At 40.7% G+C, this 24,905-nt stretch overlaps 1 protein-coding gene across 1 annotated transcript in view; it reads left to right on the forward strand.

The window, feature by feature from the left end:
* Window positions 1-455: 455 nt before the first annotated feature.
* FBLN2 (fibulin 2) overlaps window positions 456-24,905 on the forward strand; it is a 112,302-nt gene continuing 87,852 nt past the window's right edge. Inside the window, 6 exon segments of the mRNA XM_081898377.1 lie at window positions 456-528; window positions 13,181-13,214; window positions 14,965-15,045; window positions 21,529-21,564; window positions 21,567-21,636; window positions 21,638-23,010. Coding sequence (XP_081754503.1) covers window positions 15,012-15,045; window positions 21,529-21,564; window positions 21,567-21,636; window positions 21,638-23,010 — 1,513 coding nt within the window. The 5' untranslated portion in view covers window positions 456-528; window positions 13,181-13,214; window positions 14,965-15,011.

The raw sequence follows: 24,905 nt of genomic DNA on the forward strand, positions 1-24,905 counted from the left end.
TTTTTAGTCTATTCTTCGCACAGGCGGTGCTGGCAAGTCTGTGCTTCTGCACAATGTGTGACTGTTACTTTGAGTATGATTGATCTCCTCAGTCCTCTCAACTCCCTCCAGAGCCTCTAGAAAAAGTTAGCAAAAAGATCTGTACCAAGCAGGCAGGATTAGAGCTGGTCTGCATGAAAGCCAAGTGGTGGTATTTCAAGGCAGTGAATCTATTTAAATGCACAATAAAACACAAAAAAATCCAAAATGGCCACATATAAATATACTGCTGTTAATTTCTAAATCCTGCTGAACAGAAAAACAGTATTTCCATTTTTATGCTCTCCCCTCACCCCGTTGCACATCAGAGGGAGGTAAAAAGTGAATTAACCGTATCATAGGCACATGGTACTTCCCTGCTCAGATTACACCACAAAATCTAGGCAGTTCCTTTGGAATGGATGTGAGTTGGAAGCAGCACTTGGAAACAGAGGACCAGTAATATGACTGGAGACAAAAGGTTATAAGAAACTGTAACTATAGCCACAGGTCTGTAAATCTACCCACATGTGCATTGTAATAGTTAACTAAATGCATCTATTAGGTTTATTATTGCATAAGAATTTTAAAAATCTCTTGGTTTAGCTTTGTTTTTGCTACATATTGTGATTTGCTTGTTCTAAAAGTATATATTGCTGTCGTCTTTATTCCTAGGCTTTGTTCTTAAGATTTACATCTCTGCATTTAAAGTTATTGTTAAGTTTGTTCTGTCTGACAAGGTTTGAAAACTTTTAGCAGATGTAAAATGATTTAGTGGGTATTTTTAGCTACTGACTGTAAAAACTATGGTGAAGGTTGCATACAGTCTTTGCATTCTACTTTTCTGCAAGATATCTCAGATGCAGAAAGAAGTATTTGTATTATTAATTACATCTTAAATTGGTCTATTCATTCTTTTTAATGAGAAGAAATTGCTTTAGATGCTACGTCTGGGCTTTGGGCTGAATTAAGCAATGTCTTTTAAACTTTACATTCTTAGAGAAAGTTAAGTTTGCTTTTGTTGGTACAAATCAAGGAGGAGTTGTGATTCAGTGTGACAGATTGAATGTGAGCCATATGAGACTGACAGGGTCAGGCTGATTGCGTGTGTTACAAAATATCAGAGAACAATTTAGATTCTGACAGTGTCGAGTGCTTCATGAGCTTTTTTCGTTTCCTCATTCCATTGGCTCGTGTGATGAAAAATGCTTGGGAGCAGTCATTTCTTTGCAGAATTTCTTGTGATGTGAATTCTTAAGGAATCACAACAGCTACAAAGAGTGAATCATAGAATCATAGAGTTGGAAGAGACCACAAGGGCCATCGAGTCCAACCCCCTGCCAAGCAGGAAACACCATCAGAGCACTCCTGACATATGGTTGTCAAACCTCTGCTTAAAGACCTCCAAAGAAGGAGACTCCACCACACTCCTTGGCAGCAAATTCCACTGTCGAACAGCTCTTACTGTCAGGAAGTTCTTCCTAATGTGCAGAGTAAGCAAGGGATAGTATTTTCAGTTGATGGTCATAGCTAAATCACTTCAGATCAATCAAAATTAGCTATGTTTAGGGGTTTTTTTCTGCATTAGGAAACATGCTATGAGACACAGCATACTCCAAGCACCAGTCTTCTCTTAATAAGGATTACATTTTCACTGTGGCATGTGATGAAATGTAACTCGCACGACTCTCATTAACACTGCTTACAGAAATTGCATGTTCACTCTGATGAACAGTTGTCCCTAAAAAGACCATAACAATGAATCGATTTGCTGCCTCCCTTTTGCTTTTAGCAAAGAGAGAGTGTGTGTATTTGCAATCTTTTGATGAATAGATTCTCTTCCAATCTGATATTTCTTTTTTAGAATGGAGTAATTGTCTTCATTATGTAGAAGACAAATGAAAGACATTCTTTTGCAAGTCCTATTGCTGGTTAATCATGAGGTCTCTTGATACAATGTGTCTGAGCACATTTTTTTCTGTTAAACTTCACATAATCCTCCAGGAGCTGAGACAATGTCAGAGCCGATTGTGAATGGAGGATATTGATGTGTGTGTACGCTAGTGAGAAGCAGAAAAAGGAGAATTTTTGTGCATTCACACGTGTTTCTTGCATACAATATAACAGATGCATCAGAATATAAGAGAATTAATCATCTATATTATAAGGCATTAAAGAGTTTTATAGGGGAAGTGAAGCTTTGTCAGCAATTGCTTGAGCTGTCCTTGTATTAAATGTGTGTTGGGCAGACAGCAGCTGCCCTAATCCTACAGAAGGGCAAAGTAAATCAGGGTCTGGGGAAAGGGAGTTTCAAAGGAGACCCTAAGAAAGAAGGAGGCAGTGGGTTCATAAAGCAGCATATCCAGGATGGAGTTGAATAAGATAGTTGGAATGCTAAGAAACATAAAAGAATGAGAAAAAAGAAGGTCAGAGCTAGAAGAATCAGGTGGGAGAAAATCTATAAGAGAATGGACACTGAAGATAAGACTATGCAGCCAATTCATGAGAAAAGGTGAGACAGGCCAAAGTTCACATACTGATCTGAAATAGGTGTTCAGCTCTTTGACTCCAGTATTTAACCAAAGATCTAAACCAGGCTTCCTCAACCTCAGCCCTCAAGATGTTTTTGGCCTACAACTCCCATGATCCCTAGCTACCAGGACCAGTGGTCAGGAATGATGGGAATTGTAGTCTCAAAACATCTGGAGGGCCAAGGTTGAAGAAGCCTGATCTAAACTGTAGTGTTACATACTAATAAATCTCTACCTACAATATACTATCAAAATGCATAACAGATTGAGGGTCAGCTAGAGAACTGGCCAATTTGTATCTCCACTGAAGTCACAGTAGCCATCCCTGTGCATCTTAAGCAGTACAGTATATGAATTCTTAACCAAGAGACAAAAAGACAACTCCTGATATTGGTTTATTATGAAGGATGTGCTAGCAGAAGTCATTCGATTCATTCTTACCTCATTTTTGTAAGAAGCTGTCCAGATTCTGTTCTTAATTTATGGAATGGTAAATAGTTCCTGGTCCTATTGTGCCCATCTAGAAAGAACAGATGGTAGTTTAAACAAGTTCTGCTATGGGATAAAATGTTCCAAGTCTTTGACAGATCGTATCCATCTGTATGGAAGAAACAGGGTTTGTGTAAAGTAAACAAGATAAATTCAAAGAATTTAAATTCTGTCTTGAAAAAGGGCTGTTTGTGGTTCTGTACCTCAAACATTACCCAGTCCAAAGGCATTATGTACACTTAAATGTGCTACTTTTGTCAGATAGGCACAAACAGTAAGGCGCAAAACACCAAGAACCCGTAGAACAGTGGAGAACAGTGGTCACTGCCCAGGATAATAAGCTCAGAAACTAATGATCTATTACAAGCAGCCAAAAAACCAGATGTTCTTTATTTATAGAAATACATCTGTATATGAGGCTAATTGTTGCATTTGTTGACCCAACTGGCTAGAGTTTAGCCCTAGCCAGCGCAATATATATCAGCTGAGTTAAAAATATACAAAAATATAAGAAGTGCCCTACTAGATTGGACCAAAGACTTAGGAGGTTGGTTTGTTCAAACATAGGAATAAGGGCCATCTGTTTACTCTCTTGTGTAGAAGCTGACGTCCAGATGTTACTGAACTACAGCTCCCATTTCCCCTCAACACTGGCCAGGCTGGCGGGGGATGGAGTCCAATCACATTGGGAGAGCATCATATTGACTACTGCTGCCTGGTGGGTGCTCATAAACTAGGGTCTTACTGGGTGTTGACATTTCCTCAACATCTAGTTAGCAGCTTGTCAGTAGGTCTATCCCAATTTGGTCTTCGGCTTTTTGTACATTTGTATTCCAGAAATGCTACACTGGGCAAGAATGGTATTGCAGGTAAGGGTTCAAAATATGTAATATTTAACATTTTATAGGCAAGCATGACCCGCCCTACCCGGGTCTGTGTACCCCAGGCTATGCATGGACCCCATCAAACAATTTATATATTTATGCAATATGTGAAAGTGTCCACTTAGGCCTTCCACTTCCACTAAAGAGCTACAACAGGTCCTCAGAGGGCTTGTGCTACCATTAGCTAGAGTGCTTTGAGGCGATGTGGAAGGGCAGCAAACTCTGAGTTATATATATTGGGCCCTGCCCTGGGCTCCCTCCCTCCCTGTCAGTAATCACTGTCTATACTGTGATTCTAATAAATCAAAATGTAATCTAGAACAAATGTTTGATTCTTATCACTGGGGAAGAAGATGTGTTGCAGACATATATAGAGTATTAACTTTATTGATAACATATGGTGCTTTCTATCAGATTGAAAACTGCGTCTTCTTGAAGGCCTTTCTTTTCATGTCAGTTGTTTCTTCATGTTTCCTTCTGTTGCATTAATTTTTACTGGCTCTGTTATCTGTTGTCTACGGACTGTGGGCAACGTGAGTGGATTGCTTGAGCATTAGCTCATTTTCTTGCTTCCTTGTAATAATGAGTTATATTCCCTTGCTTAATCCCGCTTGCGCTTATAATTTTCCTTTACTGGAAAACGAATAAGAAGTTGCTTGTTTTCAAAGGAATGAAGAATTGACAAAAGTAGAACATTTCACGCAGTGGCTACCATGCTCAGATGACTTGCCCATTTATGCCAAGAGGTAGGGATATTGTATCATACATTTGGGCTTGTACTTGTCTAGGAGACTGTAACTTAATAGGACAGTAAAATGCATGTGTGGAGGTTGCTCCAGAGACCAACTTGCTTGCATGCCTCATAGCTTTCCTGGCAGCTGTGTAGTAAAGGGCCTCGGAATGACCAATAACTGCATCTCCCTTCTATCCTGCATGGATGCTAGCAGTCAGACTTGGAAAACCTTACAGGCCCATGACAGATTTTACACAGGAGTTTCTCTTCTAGTTTCTCTCACAGGAGTTTCTCTCTCTTGTCCATCTCTGTCCCCTGACCACACCCAAACCCTATGATATTAATGGGTCAGCCTACCCACAGTTGACTGAGGTATGTGAGGCTCATCCCGGCCAGCTGACCTCTGGTTGAATGTTACCGCTGTGGATTTGCTGTGTAGGCCTGTCACTTAGGACCAACCTTGAGTTTAAGCTTTGACAAAATGACATGAAGGTTCCTTGGTGATGAGCTAAAATCTGTTGGAGCTAACTGTTGTTGGAAGATGGCTTTTTGATACACAGTTCTCTGTGGACTGTTCGGATCCGTAAAGTCAACAAGCGTCAAGCTAGATGCAGACTTAGGCACAATGGTCCTGCCCCAGAAAAGCAACAACTGTAGGATAACGATTCAGGTAGGTAGCCATGTTGGTTTGACGCCGTCGAAATAAATTTAAAAATTTTAAAAATTGTCCAGTAGCACCTTAGAGACCAACTAAGTTTGTTCTGGGTATAAGCTTGAAGAAGTGTGCATGCACATGAAAGCTTATATCCAGAACAAACTTAGTTGGTCTCTAAGGTGCTACTGGACCTAAGGAAGGCATCTATGAGAATATTCCTGGCTATAAGGGCATACAAGATAGTGCAAGATTCCTAAAACAGCCAATTTTATCTTAAAAAAGATTTTGTGATATTAGGGGGTGCTTGGGACCACTTTTCTGGCTCCAGGAGAAGAAATAAGGATAAATATAGAAGGTAAAGCTTTTTGGGCAGCACAGACCAAGTGATTAAGAAATGGGTGTTGGATATGAGTCATATTTCTTCATGTAGTGAAATGTTTAAGAATTGCTCTGCAGTTAGGTTCTAGAAATAGGTATTGCACAGAACATTTGGACCCATGCTCAGACTTGTGCTTAAGTGCTCGTTCCTTCCTTTCAGTCTGTTTCATCTGGTATTTATGTTTGAGCAGGAAATAATACAACTTGGGGCAATGAGACTAGCCACAGTAATACATTTGATGGACAAGGGCCTTCACTTTAGCCTTTTCTTTTTATTTGTTAATAAAGTACAGCACAACCCATTTGGTACAGGACTGGTTTGCAAGCCACATGTTACTTATGGAAAAGACCACAATAACTTCCTGTGGTAATAAGGGAACATAATATATAATTTACAAAAGAAACCAAAACAGATATTCTAATGTGATTCTGGTTTATGGGGGAAATCTGGTATGAAGCTCCAAGCTCATTAAGATCCTGAGAACCACACAAATACATCAAGGGCATAATGTGACTGCAAGTATTTCCCCCAAATTCCCAGAAAGACTGGCCTTTGCAATTACTGCGCATAGATTCCATGTAGTATACAAAAACCCAGGCTACAAGGGTTTGCAAATTGAATTAAGATAATGAAGCAACCTATATATATTGGCTCTTTTCCAAAGGTTAGTTACAATGCATACCTAACCTGTCTACCCAGAAGTAAGTCCTATTGAAGTCAATGGGGCTTACTTCCAGGAAACTGGGGTTAAAATTACAGTCTTAGCCACCAGACAAACCCACAATTTTGTAGCTTGTAATTCACAAACATTACTTCCTTACCCCCATGTGTCACGTGGCACCCCGCTTTGAAGACTAACTTTCAAAAGCAGTTTATTGTAAGTGATTGAAGCCTGATGTTCTGTGAATAGTAAATCTCCTAGGCATCTCTAAGCCCATCTAAAATAGCATACTGGTTCCCAACATGTGTCCTGGTCTGCAATAGCCCCATGTAAGAAAGACCTGGTGCATAACATAGAATTTTCATTAAATTCTCATTTTGCCGCTGGTGCTGGTCCAATTTCAACTACTTGGAGATCTCTGAATGCCAGATTGGTGACTGACATCTCCAACTGGCTGAGCCCTCCAGCTTTCTTAAGCAGGTAAGCAGAAGAGCTTATTTAATGTATTTAATATACTACCTTTTCCTCCAAGGTGTACATGGTTCACCCCACTCCTCAGTTAATCCCTAGAATGACCCTGTGAGGTAGTTTAAGAGACTATGACCGGCCCAAGGTCGCCCAGTGAGCTTCATGACTGAGTGGGGATTTGAACCCAATCTCCCAGGCCATAGGCCAACGCTCTAACCACTACACCACCCTGGCTTCCTAGAGTACGTCTGTTATGGGGCAGCTTTATCATTGTAGGTAAATAAATATAGGAAAAGAAAAATGTTACTTAGAGAAGGCTCTATATATTTTCCTTGAAGCTTGAATTTTATTTATTCTGGTCTGTTTTGTTTGTTTATTGCTTTATTTTATTTAATGTGCTGTAAACCGCTTTTAGGTTTTTTCTTTAGAATACAAAGTGGTATAGAAATGAAATTAATAGTAATAGTAATAATAAATTCCACAGCAGAAAAAGGCACCTAGACATTCTGTTGTGGCGACCATAGCCTAGGTTTAAGGAGTATTTGGTGATTAGCTTATATATCTTGAGTTTCTAACACTTCCATTAAAACCCTTTCCCCAAAGCATGTATATTTATAAATGTTTTGGATTGGGTGATCCTGAATATAGGGGGAAAACAATATTTTAAATTCCAGTAAAGTTAAGCAGCTTAAAAATAAATTTTGTCACCAAGATCTGCCCACTCAATCTTGCCCTGCACTTCCCATCCCAGAAGCAAGTTGGCTGTAGAATGGTTGTAAGTTGTAGAATGCTTCCAAAGGTTCTTCAATTGGTTGCTTTCCAAGGAGAGGTACTCCCACTAGAAAGCACATAGCATTTTGATCTTTTCTACCTGTATATCTTGAGTTAAGGCACTCCTTTCATCAGTCTTACCCCAGAAAGCATGTGAGATGAAGGAAAGAAAAGTGAACATGATTGTGTAGAAGGTTTCCACCCTACAAAAGTTGAAGAAACAACTGCACCCTTCAATCACTAAACAAACATGATTAGGAAGAAAGTCCCACTTCAAAGGGGGAAAGTTTTTTTATTTAAAAAAAAACCCTGTTTGGTATATCCAAACCCTTGAGCACTTCTAAAGTTGTTCTGTTATGGTAGAAAATGTCTGTTAAAGAACTGGGAAGAATCTTCAAAGTGGGGAAGAATGGAGAGCAACAGACCCACAAAGATTGACCCAGTGGTCACACATGTCTCCACAATTCCTGAATAAATATTACAATGTTGTGTCCACCATACTACTTCCATTACTTTATGGAGAGAAGACCATTTCACAAGATTTTCTCCAGATGTTCCCTGTGTGCCAGCCTTTTTCATACATTCATCAAAATGTGCCGATATCTGGGACTATGTCCAGAGCACAAATAATAGTAACAATAGTAACAACAACAACTTCTTCTTCCTCCTCCTCTTCTTCTTCCTCTTCTTCTCCTCCTCTGTTTAATTTGTATACTGCCCTTCATCTGACGATCTCAAGGTGGTTCACAGCATAAAATGTCTGGGATGTAGCTAGCTGGTATTCTCCATGTACATTAGAAACATTGAGGAGAATAAATGAAAGGGGCGGAGTCCAGAGTGTTTAGAATTCAGATCAGTTCTCATAATGGGAAATTTCCGAATTGTAGTGTAGGATTCTACTGTAATGAATGGATAGTGTAGCAAAGAATCCTTCTTGGGCCCATCACATACTGCGCAACTGTCCCATTTAAATTGGGACATTCCAGATTTACAGAAGCCACCCTGGCTTCTGACCCCAATCCCAGGTGTCCCATTTTTCACCCTGTGCTGTGGCGCAAGTAAATTGGCTCATACCAGAGTGCAGGACCAAAAGACAGAAGCAAAACTTTCCCTGCCCATCCCCCCCTGTCACCAGTGTTCTTCCTCCTTCCACCGTGCCTTTCCAGCCAACATACTTCCAGAAGCCAGCACCACACTGGCTACACTGGTGGCAGTGACCATGGCAATGGTGGCTGAAGGCAGTGCATAAAGATGCAAGGGAGGGAGCTAGAGTGAGAGGAGGGATGCCCGTCAAGGTTGTGTCCCAATTTTCCTCACTCCAGTGATGGAAGGTATGCCATTAATTTTAGGTCTATTAATTATGGTAGGTCTACTCTGAGCAGGACTTAAACCTTCATGCCCGCATTCAGCCTCCCTCCCCCCAGCTTCTAAACCCTTGTTAAGGTTTCATTGGCATCTGATGGAAAAGAGAGAGAGAACTGGGAGATGTTTGCATATTGTTGACACCGTAGTTTAAATCCCTCATGACAGCTTCACACATTTCTTTATTCAAAGTACAGCACACTGAAAAGCAAACATGAGTTACATGGGAGAATCTACAGCTGGTGATATTGTTATTTCTGAATGGCAGCATTTTACATCAAAGAGAAAGGCATGCATCTATGTATCTTAACGAATCAAATTAATTTCATTATCTTTTATGGAGAGATTTTGTACAAGCTTTTGACTGATGGTTAATGGTTGCGGACTCATTAACAGCATGACAGATTTAAGCTTCAGTTTCAAAGATTTTGCTTCCATTCCTGGAGGAAAACTAGAAAGTACTGTTTCTCAGCATGTTTGGGTTTTGTGTCATTAAAAACTCCCCTCTTCCTGAAACATTTGTCTGAATTCAATTTGTTTGAAATCTGTGGTAGTGATTAACATTTCAGTCTGAGTATTTCAAAGACGTGCTTCAGCTTGTCCTGCATTAAAACAATAATTTTTCGCCTCCAGCTAAATGACATTAATTGGCATTTATATATTATTATTAGGAAAGTTTGTTTTGTCAATTGAGTTTCATAGTAAACTAAACAAGCTGCTGGTGTGAGTGGAAAAGCCAGATGCATTTATGCCACATCTTAATTTCCAAGAAACAATTTAACCCATTCAGTTGTTATGCCAACTCACCCAATGCAGTTAAACTGTGGAATTTAACTACTCTATTTTTCGCTCTATAACACGCACCCGACCATAACATGCACATAGTTTTTAGAGGAGGAAAACAAGAAAAAAAATATTCTAAACGAAACAGTGGATGTATGATTTTTGTGGTTCATGCTGTGGCCACAGACATGTGATCTGACGGTGAGTTTGGGGTAGCCCAATGCAAAAATCCTGAGGATCCATGTGGATCCATGCTTTGTAACCACGTTTTTGCACCACTGCGGCCCCAGGCAACAGTGGGTGCGTGATTTTTTTGGTGCAAGCTGTAGCCATGGACATGCTATGTGATCTGATGGTGAATTTGGGGTGACCCAGTGCAAAAATCCTGAGGATCCATGTGGATCCATGCTTTGTAACCAGGCTCTCTGTCCCTCTCTTCTCCCCACTCAGTGGCTCTTCTCCCGCTTTGCTGTTTCAAAGCGAGCAAAGCGAGCCACGGAGGAGGGAAGGAAGGGGAACCATGGATCCTCTGCTCACGACTGCAGCATATCCCCCCACCATCCATAGGCATTCACTCCATAACACGCACAGACATTTCCCCTTACTTTCTAGGAGGAAAAAAGTGAGTGTTATGGAGCAAAAAATACGGTATGTATTGGGTTACACAAGATGGCCACCAACTTGGATCACTTTAAAAGGAGATTAGATAAATTCATGGAGGATAAGACTGTCAGTGGCTCCTAGCCATGATAACTTTGTGCTACCTCCAGTCTCAGAGGCAGAATGCTTTGAAACATCAGTTGCTGGGGATCATGAGTAGGAAAGGGTTATTGCGGTTGTGTCCTGCTTGCTTACTGTGAGACTAGAATGCAGGACTTCGAAGGATCCTTCTTGCGTTATTAAGTAAAGGCTCAGTATCTATGTTTAGTGCCAGAGCTCACTGTCTAATGGAGAACAGATACTGTCAAGTAAAGTAGGCTGGAAGGTGCGCAGCTCAAGTTACTTGCTCCTTGAAGCAGAGCAGCAATAGTCTCCCCATCTGCAAGTCATGGTGCATAATGCCCAAGGCCAGCCAAGTCATTTTGGCTCCTGAGACAGATCATTCCACTTAGCAGCAAATTGCTGGTTATTTAATTTACTATTTCATGACATCTCAAATCAGATGCCTTAGGGGTGGCTGCCTCACTATATCTAATGGTAGGACTGCTCCCAGCTATAAGGGTAAGCAGAGATGTGAAGTCTAGGAGTTGTACTATATCTATATTTGTCATTTAGAAGCCAAATGCATCTTTTCTCTAAAAAGAAATAACAGGTTGAAGATTTCATCTTTTTAAGGATGACACAAGGAGAGTAGTTAATTGGTTGTTAAATGCGACCTTTTATCTAAGGAAGTGTAACAGGTATGTGAGTGCAGGACAGAATAGGAACCAGTTTAATACATTTAAATTGCTCTGAAAAGTGTTACAGTATTTGAAAAACAGCAGGGGTCATTCTTTGTGAAACACAAAAAAGATTTTTTTTAAAAAAAAGTAAAAAAAAAGCCTGATGTGTATATGCCCACATTACAAGACCACCAGCCAGGCTAGAAAAATGGTATGACTGGCATCTTATCCTCTGGAGAACCGGAGTTCTTAGATGCTTCATGAGTATTTTGAAGATCAAAGCATAAGCACATTAACAGACTCCAGTTTTATCTGCAGCAATCAGTCTCTTGCTGTCAGAGTGTGGAAAATCATAGAAAGGCTGCAACCAAAACATGCTGGAGATTGATATGGAGAAAGCAAAATATGGTGCAATTAACATGTTACTGTATATTGCAATCAAATTTGACTGTTAATCATGGAAATGGCATTGTCTAGACAACTTTGATGGACAATTTATTACAATAAATAGCAAATACTCTTGTAGTGAGATTTATTGTGATATAAATGTCCCATGATTTTTTCAGAGTTCATTATCAGACTTGAACCAAATCTTATCTGTTATTTTGGAGATATGGCTATAGCAGAAGGTGAAACCACTAAGTATAATTGACAATTCAGGGTGCACTACCAAGACTGACATACTGTACTATGGAAGATTTCTAGATGCTGGGCTTTGATGCTGATATTTCCCAACATGAAATTCAACAGTTTCAGGAACAGTCTTGGTTTGCTGAAAACAGCTGATAAACATATTTCTATGTTCCTACTTTTACCTGAAGTGGAAGGCAACATCCCTGTGGTATACCATGACTCTAGAACCAAAATCTTGAGAAATACATGTCTCTGTGGTGACGTGTTTGCATGCATGTTTCTGTGTAACGTGTGAGCTTGGTTACAACAGATACTTGCAATTTATCTGGAGAAAATTCAACAGCAAAATTGCCTGCAGTGAATTGAGCCTTCATAAATTCACATTCTGCTTAATATTTTAAATACCCAAGCCCCTTTGGAAAACATGCAAAGAAACATTAAACTTTGGGTAGTTCTTGTATTTCTGAGGGATAACCTGTGTATGCCTTGGAGAACAGAGTGGGAAAGGAAAGTATGAGAGGCAGCCTGTGGAAAAGACACAAGTAACCTTTTATACATGCAGAAGGGAAGGTCAGTGTATGTATATGTGAATGCATTTATTCATTCTGGCTTGTGGCCTGTCTTATCCCAAAGGTGGATAACATCATATATAATATATACAGCCGACAAAAATGGAGGAAAATGCAAGCAAAATATAATCCCCTGTTCTTGCCACAGCCTCTATCCTGCTACTCTTGTTGCCTCCCTGCCCAACCCGCTTGCTCCTATTCCCAGCCAATATTCCCTAGTACAGAGGTCAGCAAACTTTTTCAGCAGGGGGTCGGTCCACTGTCCCTCAGACCTTGTGGGGGGCCGGATGATATTTTGGGGGGAAATGAACGAATTCCTATGCCCCATAAATAACCTAGAGATGCATTTTAAATAAAAGGACACATTCTACTCATGTAAAAACACGCTGATTCCCGGACCGTCCCTGGGCTGGATTGAGAAGGCAATTGGGCCGGATCCGGCCCCCAGGCCTTGGTTTGCCTACCCATGCCCTAGTATGTGGACCAGTTCAATTAAACCAAATTCTTTCCCAAATGCATTCCTACAGACTGCATCTCAGGGGCCCCCTCCCCCATTTTTGGTTGGTTGCAAATCGGTCTCCTTTTTACAAAGTACTATAATCGATTTGACCTCTATAATGACCTTTGACTACATGTTTTCTTCCATGTTAACATTGTTTCACTTTTTTTACTTGGTTCAGCATTCAAAATTGTTGAAAAATTGTGCCAGTTGTGAGCATGGAGATCTCTATGCTGGCTGCATCTTCCTATGCATATTGTAGAATTTTCTGTCCCACCCTTTTAAATGTTGCATGTAATGTATTTTTATGTAATTATGGGCACCAGGAATATGCTGAACTACATAATTTGTTTTTTGTTTCAGTTACAAAGATGAATAATGAACTTGGAGATTTTAAGTAAGTAAATAAGTTCCCAGGCTGTATGCTGATTTGTTTCAGCATATGATATGCTAATATATACAATTGGGATATTGAAGGAATTTTAATTAGTTCGTAATCCATCATGGCCTCAGTACATAATGATGAAGGCTTGTGTTTATTCGTCCCCATCGAAATTTACCATGTCCTGGCCAGGGGGAATGTTGGTAACAAAAAAAATGTGGTTTAAAGAGATCAGATAGTCATGGGGGAGGGGTCCTACAGCTTTGACATATTCCTAACATTCAGCCTGGGCAGCTTGGAGAGCCAGGATAATTGGGATCGAAACTGAGATTTCCCATGGCTCATTGACTGATCACTAATATCCTCATCATTTGCAACTAATAATGTAACGGATTAGCATGAGTTCCAGAGGTTTTTGTTTTTTGATCAGGCTGATGGTAAACAGCAGTGGAAGGGCTGCTGGCGTTGAAGCCATTGAGTTTGCACTTGGTCACCATGTGGAATGTGGAATCCAAAAATGTCCTTTAGGGAATATACAGGAATCAGGTTTTAGCAAAGCTTGCTTTGAAAAAGAGGATTAATGATGGTTGAGTCCCCATCTCCAACAACTCAAGAACTGGCTGTTCCTTGATAGGTGGAAGTTCCTCTATAAACTCTAGGTTCTCCTTGAATTGGCAAAGGTGCTAGGCAAAAACTTAATAGAAAGCCAAAATATGGTTAACTTGATTAGCCACTGTTCAGGGTTCTGATGCAATGCAGAAATTCCTATACCCCTTTTTGTGGCTGTACCAGAGGCAGAAAGGGAAATTCATGGAACCTCAGGCTAGCCTAGCCTTATCCTCATAATTCTAAACCATGGCTTTGTGCTATGTGAGCTAAAACATTTTCCAGAATTGTCCCTCAACACCACCACTATAACCTGTCTCCCCCAGGCATGATCTGCATGTCATTTTAGAACCAGCTAGAAATGCTGACATCGAAACAGAAAGGATCCCAACATTTTACTTCAAAAGTCAAATTCTGAGCAAGCTCCTTTGAAAATGGCAGGTTTCGATGGGCCTGTTTGACAGTTGTTCTTAATCCAGATTTGTACATCCAAGATTTTGTCTGTTTCCAGTGAGAGAATGCCATGAAATATTGGATTTAGACTGGAAATCCAGGTCTTACTATCAGGGTATCCTGCACACTGCACAAGGAAATACATATGCAGTTTGGCAGGACTACAACTCAGCCCTTCTGTTTCTACATCTCTCACCTTCACAATCCATTGACTAATTTGTGGCTTTTCAAAACTTAGCAGTGAATATCTATAGCATCTATATCAATATCTATATAGCTATATCTATCTTCCATGCAGTTTTATTCATTTCAGTAAGAACCCACCAGGTAAAATCCTAACAGAACAGTGCTAAGGATAACAGCATGTCCACATGAGTGCGAGAGGCCCAGTCAAAACACAAACTTGATTTTTCTGTGGCTGAAAATATGTGTTTAATTAGAATAGTGCAAGGGAGAGGAAAAGGAAGGTCTCATGAGAATAGCCCAGGTGTATGATCTTTCCAGTGACACATTCCCCCAACCAACCCTGGTATAACAACTGGCTATTCATAGATGCTGGAGTAACATTCAAATAATATATTACCAAGTTAAGCACTAAAAGAAAGGGGGGGGGGAGAGATTTATTTAAAAGCTGGCTCTAAAGATAATATTTCTAGTGGCAGAAGAATGCTATTTATTCTACACTTACGTTTTCCATTCTCTTCAGAAGTTCCCAGCAGAAAAAGAATTTAGGCCGCACTCTGAACTGAAGGCATGGCAGGCAAGTTCACAGATAGCAAGCAGGCGTGTAAGTCCTGAAGGAGAAATAATGAGGATAATGAAATTAGACGAACATTGTATTTTAAGGTCAAAATTACTAAATGGCTCAATTTTTCTACTCAAAGTTGGCCACATAAGCCTGAAATATTGGAACTAAGCACATTCATACTCCCTTGCATACTCAAGTTGTCCATGGTAATTATCTTTCTATATATGCAGGTAAAAAGGTAAAAGGCAAAGGGACCTCTGGACAACTAAGTCCAGTCGAATTTGACTATGGGGTGCAGCACTCATCTCTGCTTTCAGGCTGAGGGGGCTGGTGTTTGTCCACAGACAGCTTTTCTGGGTCATGTGGCCAGCATGATTAAACTGCTTCTGGTGCATGGAACACCATGATGAGTGCCAGAGCACATGGAAACACGGGGGGGGGGGCGGTTTGCGTGTGTATGATATCGTGTGTGTGTGTGTGTGTGTGTGTGTGTGTGTGTGTGTATTTCTGGAAAACTGGAAACCTAACAGGATTATCAGCATACTTCCTTAAAACTCTTTCACATTAATTTGCATGTCCATCTAGACAAGCAAACACCTATTTACCATTCTCGTATAAACTCCAATTATAAAATTAAAGTGAACATATTTGTAAGCTACATAATCACAGCAGACACATAAACAAAAGATGCAGAATCAGCCCCTATTGTGTGTGCTTTAAAAATTATTACTGCCATGAAAGCAGTTTTGTTTCTACTGTCTAGGACAGCAAGCCCATATGCCAATTTCTTCCATTGTTTTCCAGCCTTCCTTTCCCTCCTCCTTTTATATTGCTATACTTCTCTGTTTTGCTCACCAATCAATGTTCTTTGCTTCAAAAGAATGTTTTCCCCACAGCTGGCGGTTGCTTTTGTTTTTCAGATTTCCTTATCATTCCTATGAATGTTCTGTTTTCTTGTGATGGGCTACACAATTTTTAAGTGGGCATGGAAATAGAGGTCTCTGTTCACTGTTAGCATAGTCACAAAGTTAGGTTGACAAGATAATGAGTGAGTTCACATATAATTCTAAGCCATGTTTTGTTTAACACATGGTTTATTGAATAAACCTCAGAACTGTCTCACAGATGATCAAACAAGCCATAGTTTGTTTCTCCAAAGTTACTTTGTTTTCCAGCTGTTCTTGCCTCATGCCTCTGTAGATTTGCAAGTATGTGCAGTGGGGTACCCAAACAGACCATGGTTAACAAGGTTCTTGGGTTGGGATGTAATGCTGAACCATAGTTAAAATAAGCCATGGTTCATGAGCCAATAGGAAACTATGGCTGCATATCATGGTTTATTGCTGGAAACAAACTGTGGTTTGTCTGTCAGACAGGGTTCAGATATTCAAACGAATCACACCTTCACTAAAGGAACGATGTCTCAGTGTTAAGTGTGAACCCAGGTCAATAAATACATAGAATAGAAAGTGTTCTACAACATATAATTATTTTTAAAATATATAGTGTATAACACAAATATCATATTCTCTGTTTTTACTGCCATAGGGATGCGGGTGGCGCTGTGGGTTAAACCACAGAGCCTAGGACTTGCCGATCAGAAGGTCGGCAGTTCGAATCCCTGCAACGGGGTGAGCTCCTGTTGCTCAGTCCCTGCTCCTGCCAACCTAGCAGTTCGAAAGCACGTCAAAAGCGCAGGTAGATAAATAGGTACTGCAACGGCAGGAAGGTAAACGGCGTTTCGGTGCGCTGCTCTGGTTTGCCAGAAGCGGCTTCGCCATGCTGGCCACATGACCCAGAAGCTGTACACCGGCTCCCTCGGCCAATAAAGCGAGATGAGCGCCGCAACCTCAGAGTTGGCCACGACTGGACCTAATGGTCAGGGGTACCTTTACCGCCCTAGAATTGCCAAAACGTGCTAGTTTCATTTGACTTTGGTACAAAAAGCAATCTCAAAATTTCAAAGCACAAAGGTAATTGAGGTGGGCCAGATCAGTATGAAAACATGTTTTGAACAAAAAGAAGTAATAGGGGAATCATGTTCAAAATATATAAAACCTACAACTTCAGAAAGTCTGTGCTAACCATTAGATAAGTGCTTCCTTTCACACCCTCACAATCCGGAAATGTGTGAGCTCGTCAAAAATTAGTGTGAGAATATTCTTGGCGTTTTTACCAAACCACACTGTCAGAGGTAACTGAAGTGCTTTTCAAAACATGAACGAACAACTGGCAACTGCAATAATTATGCAGTAATTATCCTGTATAATGTATAGGATAAACTGCTTGCTTGTGATGGATCAGAATTAGACTCCTGAAACCAAAGACAGCAGAAGATTCTAAGCAGGAATAGCAAGCATAGTGTGAGGGCAAAAAATGGCATAAATTGACATCATTTAAATCCTAAAGACATGTTTCAGATAATCACCGTATATTCAGACAACTCAGGAAAAGTTTATGAAGAGGGAATCCTCTTGCCCTTAGGCTTCATGGAACAGTTTTTGTTCACCAGTATCATTTGAATAATTAAATAAGATGGCCTTTAGAATATGGGCACTTGCACCAAAGAGTCTGTACAAATCAGATTCAGAATTACTCCTATTATGGATTGTTGAAAATGAGAAAAGCAGGAAATACTGTAAGAATTTGTAAGTCTGTTCAGTTCTAGCTCCAATGTTGCAGTGGAGTAATGACCTTCCCCAAGATATCTTGCATGCTCAGATAAACAGAAGCAAAAACTGATAGTGAAAGGGGAAGCATCAGACTTTGCACTGATGTTGGATGAACATGTTGAGGCAGCCCAAGTGGTCAGTGTGCCTACTTTCTTTCTCAAACGCATTGTATTTTAATTCCAAGCACACTTTCAGCTGTTGCCTTTCTATACAACAGTGGAAAACATGGCTCATAGCAAAATTACAACGTATTGTTACAAGGTTTTGGCGTTTCCATTTTTATTTTCTTCTTTGTTTTATTTAAGTCAAACCCTTAGAATAAGTTCCAGATCTACTTATTACATTCCTACTCCACCCTTTCTGTAAAATGATGAGGTTGACACCAAGAAAATCCACATATAATTAACAAGAAAACAATGTAACAATAAAACCAAAGAATGAATATATACAAAAAATCTGCAGCTAATTAAAAATAAAAAAACAGATTAGAAACACATATTAAAAGAAAGAGAAGCAGGGGGAGGGGAATCGGCCCTGTAGACCAGCATGGCTCTACGTCTTGTTGCCTGTGTGTCTTCTGGGATTCCCCAGCGGCATCTGGCTAGGCACTTTGGGAAATAGGATGCAGGGATGGGTGGCTTTTGGGGTGTGTAGTGTGATAGTATTGGGGAAGGGCACAGGCCAGGATGGAGAGGCTGCATGGATTCTGTAGGGAGAAGGAGGATGGTTTAAAGAAGATAGATGGGTGTGTATAGGAGAGAGAAGAATTATGTGCGAGAAGCAGTATACAGGCAACTCCTAATATTCCCACCCTGACTCACCTCCATGTCCTGTGAGCACCCTACAAGCTACAGACTTGCCCTTTCCATTGGGTGTACAACCCCGTCCAGAAGAGACCACCCAGGTCACAAGACTTGCAACACATAACACCTCTTGGAGATTTAAAAGCAGAGGCGGGATGCCCATCTGCCATGGATGCTTTTGTTGAGATTCCTGCATTGCAGGAAGTTGGGCTGGATGACCCTTCCAACTCTACAATTCTATGATTCTATTAAATGGATTGCGTGCCCGAAACCTTATTTCATAATGTTGTATTGCTGGTCAAGTTGCTGAAAAAGACAACAGCTCTTTCTGCCAATAAGATGGAGCAGGGTTTGAAATGATTAATGCAACCTGGACTCATTTCATCGAATGATGAATACTGCTGTGGTGAATTCAGTATTTTTAAGGTAAAAAAAAGAAAGACTAATGCAAACTGCTTGAAGAAGTAGTTCAAAATTTATGGTGAATCAGGGGAAGCAGTTGTGCAGTTAACTCCTGCTTCTGCTGTCTATGGTAAGACTGTAACACCTAAAGGAGGCTGGCTTTTCTTGCAGTTGAGTTCCAGATGTTGTGAGCTCCAGGAGCTCTTGTTTGGAATTCATAGTCAGCACGGACAACCCTCATCTCCCTGTTTCTCCTTGTTTTGAGCTGCTCTGGGAACACATCGTGACACTGTTGTTTCATTTCTAGGGCTGTAGTTACTTTCCTTTCCCATTAGTGCAGGAACTCATAATATCAAATATATTTATAAACACAACGTATGGTTGCTAAACTTCTCCCAGTAAGATTCTGAATAGACTCAAGAAAAATGATTAGTTTTCACGGTGGAAAACATCGTTTTTGGGGTGAGCCCATTACAGTTGTGGTATGGGAAGTGGGGTACCATTCCTGTATCGTCCTCCTGTTGTGGCAGATGCTTTTACATCTTTGCTACTGCATTTCTCTACTTAATACCTTTCCTACTGAGCTCCAGTGCAGCAGTGGCACCCTATCTCACACACTACAATCATCCCTTTCTAGGGCTGGAGTTCACTGTGCTCTCAGTGATGCCACTGGGAGAATTATTGTTTATTTCATTTCAACAGTTAATATGCAGCCAAATTCCAAACTCCATAAGCAGCGTACAGTAAGTTTGCAAAAGATGCAATATAGTTAAAATCAGTTAAAATAAACCATAAAAACTTACTTGAGGTGCCTTTTGAAATACAAAGGTCTCCACCAAGTGCCAGAAGTTCAACTAAAAGGTGGTCTATCTTAACTCAGCCAGGAAGGAGTTCCTCAGCACTGGGCCCATAATAATGGATGCATGGTTCCTGGTGGATATGAGTTGCATGTCTGTGCAATGGTGTGTGCGTGTGTGTGGCTACGGCTACTAACAGGGAACTAAGGAATCAAGTGGTCCTTAAGGTATCCTGGAACCCAAGTTGTTAAGGGCTTTGTTGTCAATGAATATAAGAATGATGGGCCTGAGGGACTCCTCCTATATCTTCTTCCATCATAACAGTATTGGTGACAAGGACTATGTTGGTGAGGGGCATACACATTTGGGGTTAGGGCCCCAAGAAATCATGGTGAAGGGGTGAAGGGGCATTTTACAATATTGTTCTATTTATCCCAAAAGAGGAGGTTTTTCTACACCAGCCAGAAGGACAGGGTTTTTTTCTGTTGCTTAGATGTTACAGTGAAAAATAGGCCTATCTCAGGAATGTCTAGGCCTATGCGGGTGAGAGATAAGAGCAAGGCTAGATGGATCTTTCATTCTGGCCCCAGACAGGGGGAGACTGAAGACAAGGAGGCGAGTTGAAAGGGAGGAGTAAGTAAAGCAGAAGACAAAGCCCCATTTTATTGCCACTAGTATAAATCACATGTTTTACATGTGAACACGTGTTGAGGTTCATGGCGTGGAGAGGCTGGTGCAGGAAGGAAAGGGGGGGCAAGTCCATGTAAGGACATAGGAAGTTGCCATAACTTTCGATTTACAAGAGATCAGGTGGTATTCTATTCTGCAAATCTCTATAAAGGGGGCACACCCTGACTAGGGGGTGCAGATTGCAAACTTATTGCTCTGTACCTTTGTTTTGCATATGCACTTCAAATAAAAATCCTGTTAATAACCTGCAAGGACGTTTTGCCGCTTTGTGTGAATCTGTGCTTCAGGGACCCAAGAGCAGATATGTGTGGTCCTTCATTTTGGAAATGGCTGGTCAGATTCCCAGATTCTCTACATTTTCTGTGCCTCCTGGTGTCCCTAGAGCCTTCTGGTTCATGTCTGTCACAGCATTTAGGGCCTAGTGAAGGTCCAGCTGTGAGGAGTTGCTGCCATCAAGTTAGTTTGGATCAGGGACAGGGACTCATGCTAGAATTGCCAAACTGAGACCATTTTGACTGTCAAATTCAGATTCCAAAGGGATCAAAATATAGTATGTTCACCCCTCCCCCATTTGAAGTTTAATGCCCCATCTGAAGTTTAATTTGAAATTTAATGTGTGTGTGTGTATCAACTTGAGAAACTGCTTCAAACTGATACACACACACACAGGCAGCCTTCCAGGACAAAAGCCTTCACACATAAGGCAGTTTCCACAAAGTAAAATACAGTATACAAAAGCAAAATTACAGACACGATAAATACATTCCATGATCAAATATAGGAAAGTTAAATCTGAAGTAGAAAGAACTGTGTATTTGTCTGCCAACTATTATTCTTTTAAAAACCAAGGCTTCTAAAATAAATAAATAAATACCAAATGTTTTCAAAATATTGCTTTTTATTTTACTATGTGTATATTTTATGAATAGATAAAAAGGCCACTTTTTTTTAAGGGATAGAGAGGGGAGGCAAAAGACAGAGAAATGAAAAACATGCATCTTGGAGTTGGGTGTCTATAGCGCTTGGATGATATTATGATTAATTTTATATGTAGCTTTCCAGATGTTGGAATTTTATCCCATTTTAAAACTATCTCTAATGTCTAACAGGATATGTGCAGAGTATAGCCTTTAACAAAGTTCTCTTTCATAAACCTAGGCTCTAGTTGCAAAACAGAATCCAGGGAAATATTTCTGACCAGGAGCTGAGTGAGCAGAAATTCCAAAGGGGGGAAACCCACGAGAGAGAAAGAACGAACCCAATAAAAGGCTGGATTTTTGCCGCACTTGTTTTGGAAGATTATGGATAGGCACCGAGTGCTACATTTCTGCTCGCTGAACACAGCCCTCTTAATGCTTATTTGGATTGGCATCTCCAAAGCTCAGAAGGATTGCACAGGTGTGGAGTGTAAGCAGCTAGAAAATTGCATTGAGGAAGTGCTTGAGCCGGACGAGTGCTGCGCCTCTTGTCTCCAGCATGGCTGCACCTGTGAAGGCTATCAGTACTATGACTGTGTGAATGTCGGTTTTATCAACGGCAAGGTCCCCGAAGGGCAGTCTTACTATGTCGACTTTGGAAGCACAGAATGCTCCTGTCCCAAAGGGGGCGGCAAAATCAGCTGCCAGTTTATGCTCTGTCCAGACCTTCCGCCCAACTGCATCGATGCCGTGCTGCCCGCAGATGGGTGCCCTCAGTGTGGGAGAATCGGCTGCCTCCATGAAGAGCAGAAATACGCGGCAGGACACACGTTCCACATGCCCCCATGCAAGGTTTGCCACTGCCCCAATTCGGGAGGGGATCTCATGTGCTACCTGCTCCCGGACTGTAACGAATCCACATTAAACCCTCATAGCCCATCCGATACCGGGGACACCGAACCAGAACGGCACTATGATGATTCCTATAGTTATGACCAGGAGGCACCAGAAGGAGACACCACTCAGGTAGAGCCACCTAAGAAGTTCTACAGTTATTCGGCTCATACAGAGCAAGAGAGCATGGGCCAAGAGCAAAGTGAGGATTATGATTACCTTGCAAGCAGCAGTGTTACTCCTCCGTTATTAACTCACCCTGCTTCAACGACAGAAGCTTTGCCACCCGTGACCACAGTTGCTCGTGTTCTGCACTACCCTGAAACTAGTCGCACCACTGAAAAGAGTGAGGAAAGGATTTCCACGACAAGCACGGTATCAACCCCCAAAGCACAGCAAAGGCATCATCGAACAACCATTGCTAACAGTGTTAGGAAGGAACAAGCTGCGGTTACAACTGAGAGGCCCAGAAATATGGCAGATGTGGAGAGGAGAAAGCCAGCCAACAGGGAGAGGAATGAGCAAGAAGAAAATGCCCGCTTCAAAATCAAGCTAAACATGAAGAAAGACAACAAGCAGAAAGAAAACAGGTTGTTGGTCTTACAAGAGTCCAATATGACTCAATCGCATGGGCTAAACTCTTTGCAGGAGAAAAATGAGGAAATTAAGTTCCCCAAGGTCAAGTTCAATCCAACGCAACCATCTCCCATTGCACTGGAAGAAGACAACAATAGGATATCCTTAAAACAGCCTCAGACTCTTTATCATTACACATCTGAAGAGGACATAGATCCCAACTCTGTTCAGACTTCCCCCAAGTTATCAGAAGGTAAGATTTTGTATTCAAAACCGATAAATCAGATTTTGTATTCATAACATTAAATGTTTCAAAAGAATTAGAGCAGAATATTGGTTTTGCCTGCCTTGTATGATGTCAAACATAGCTCTAATCTTCAAAACTATCGACTCATTCTCAGTGAGTGGCTTCAATCAATGGTCAAGTCTTTGTTCCATTGTGGCCTATTGTTTTATTAGAACTATTTCTCAGAGTGAGAAGTTTAATGTCTGCATTATATATATATTTTAAAAAACAACCATGAATAATTGTTCGTTTTTGTAGAACTTTCATTATTGTATTCCTATCCACTCTTACTTTCCTTCATAGATTGTTCACAGTGGCCCAGTTCACACATCATCCTAGTAAAACCACCAGAGGAGGGTGCAGAGTATGGCCTATGAGTGGAGTTATGGCCTGGGCAGAGTCCTGATGGCTGGATATTGAGGCATGGTGGGGCACATTTGGTCCCTGGGCATGATATACAGTAAACCATGCATTTATGTCTTGCCATAGAGGTGGCTAATATGTGGCCCTTCAGAGGTTGGAGGTTTGACTACAAGTCCCATCTACCCTTGACCACTGCTTATGCTGACTGGGACTGATGGGAGTTGGAGCCATAGATTAACCATACTGTTGTATGGAATCTGGCCAGTGCTATCTATAGTTATACATCTTCATTAGAGATGTTCAGTCTGAGAAACTATTCACCTGGTTATAAATATCTGGTCAAAATGCTAAATGATGGCCTTTTAAAAATAATGTTGCTAGTAAACCTAGTGACAAGCACAATGCTTATAGAAAGTTAAGTCAATCTCCACATACTGTTGAATTTGGAACATACTATCTGTTGTGACATTTCTATGCATTATGGGGTATCCTCTCAATATATAACACAATTGTCTAATGAACTGTGTAGAGGGAGTATCTATCTGACAGATATGCAGATTTGTTCATGAGCTGTTTGTTAATTAATGTTAGCTAAATGGTTACAATTCTAAGCGGTTACAATGTTTTGTGATTAGCCTCTACAGTGTGTCAACCAAAATGACCATTTGCCGTAGTGGCTTACCATAGTACACACAAAACTCCCTGTTATCTGTAGCATCTAGCCATGAGCTGGTGGCTATTTCCTTTTGTTAGCGATATGAAGTGTGGCAACGTAGAAATAAGGTAAAGGTTGCCTTATTACTACATGACTGTGCACTGATGACAATCTGTTACTGATAAGGCTGTAGGTAACCTCCACCCAGTGCATTGGAATAAAGTAAAGTGCATATACATAAGTGTGCTCTAAATACTTTGTGGAACTGCAAAAATAATTTATCAGTGGTAATCCACGGTAATCTAATTTTCCTTAGAGTAGTGAAAGCTAAGGCCACTGATGTGAACAGTGACCAATATGTGATACAGTTTGGGTTCATTTTCTGTCAGACTTTATGTCACCTTTATCATGGCATTAACATATTTCTTAATAAGCACACTACCATGTTTATTTGTACCCACATTTAATATCTGAAAAACGTCCAGGAAGCCCTGATTATTTTGGAGGCTTGACTTTGCGTTGCATTTCTTCACAGTAACAATAAGCCATAAAGTGATCCCTTCCTGTTCCCACTCTGATAAGATGAGAACTGAGATCAGATCACAATGGCGCTTGTCCAAAATAAACCATATCCATGATCTAAAGATTGGGACGTCTGCCTCTCCCTTTCCTGCCAATCTGAGAGTCCCCATGCTTGTGTTTCTCATTTGTTTTGTTGCCAATGCTGACTTAATCAGTCACAATTGCCACCCTAATCAGACGGAGACCTTATATGTTCCAAACTGTGGTAAAATAATATCCTGAACTAGGTCAAATAGCCTAGTGCCAAAAAGATAAAATGCAT

This window comes from Podarcis melisellensis, assembly GCF_964234715.1.
Source record: "Podarcis melisellensis genome assembly, chromosome: 2".
NCBI classification, from domain to species: Eukaryota; Metazoa; Chordata; class Lepidosauria; order Squamata; family Lacertidae; genus Podarcis; species Podarcis melisellensis.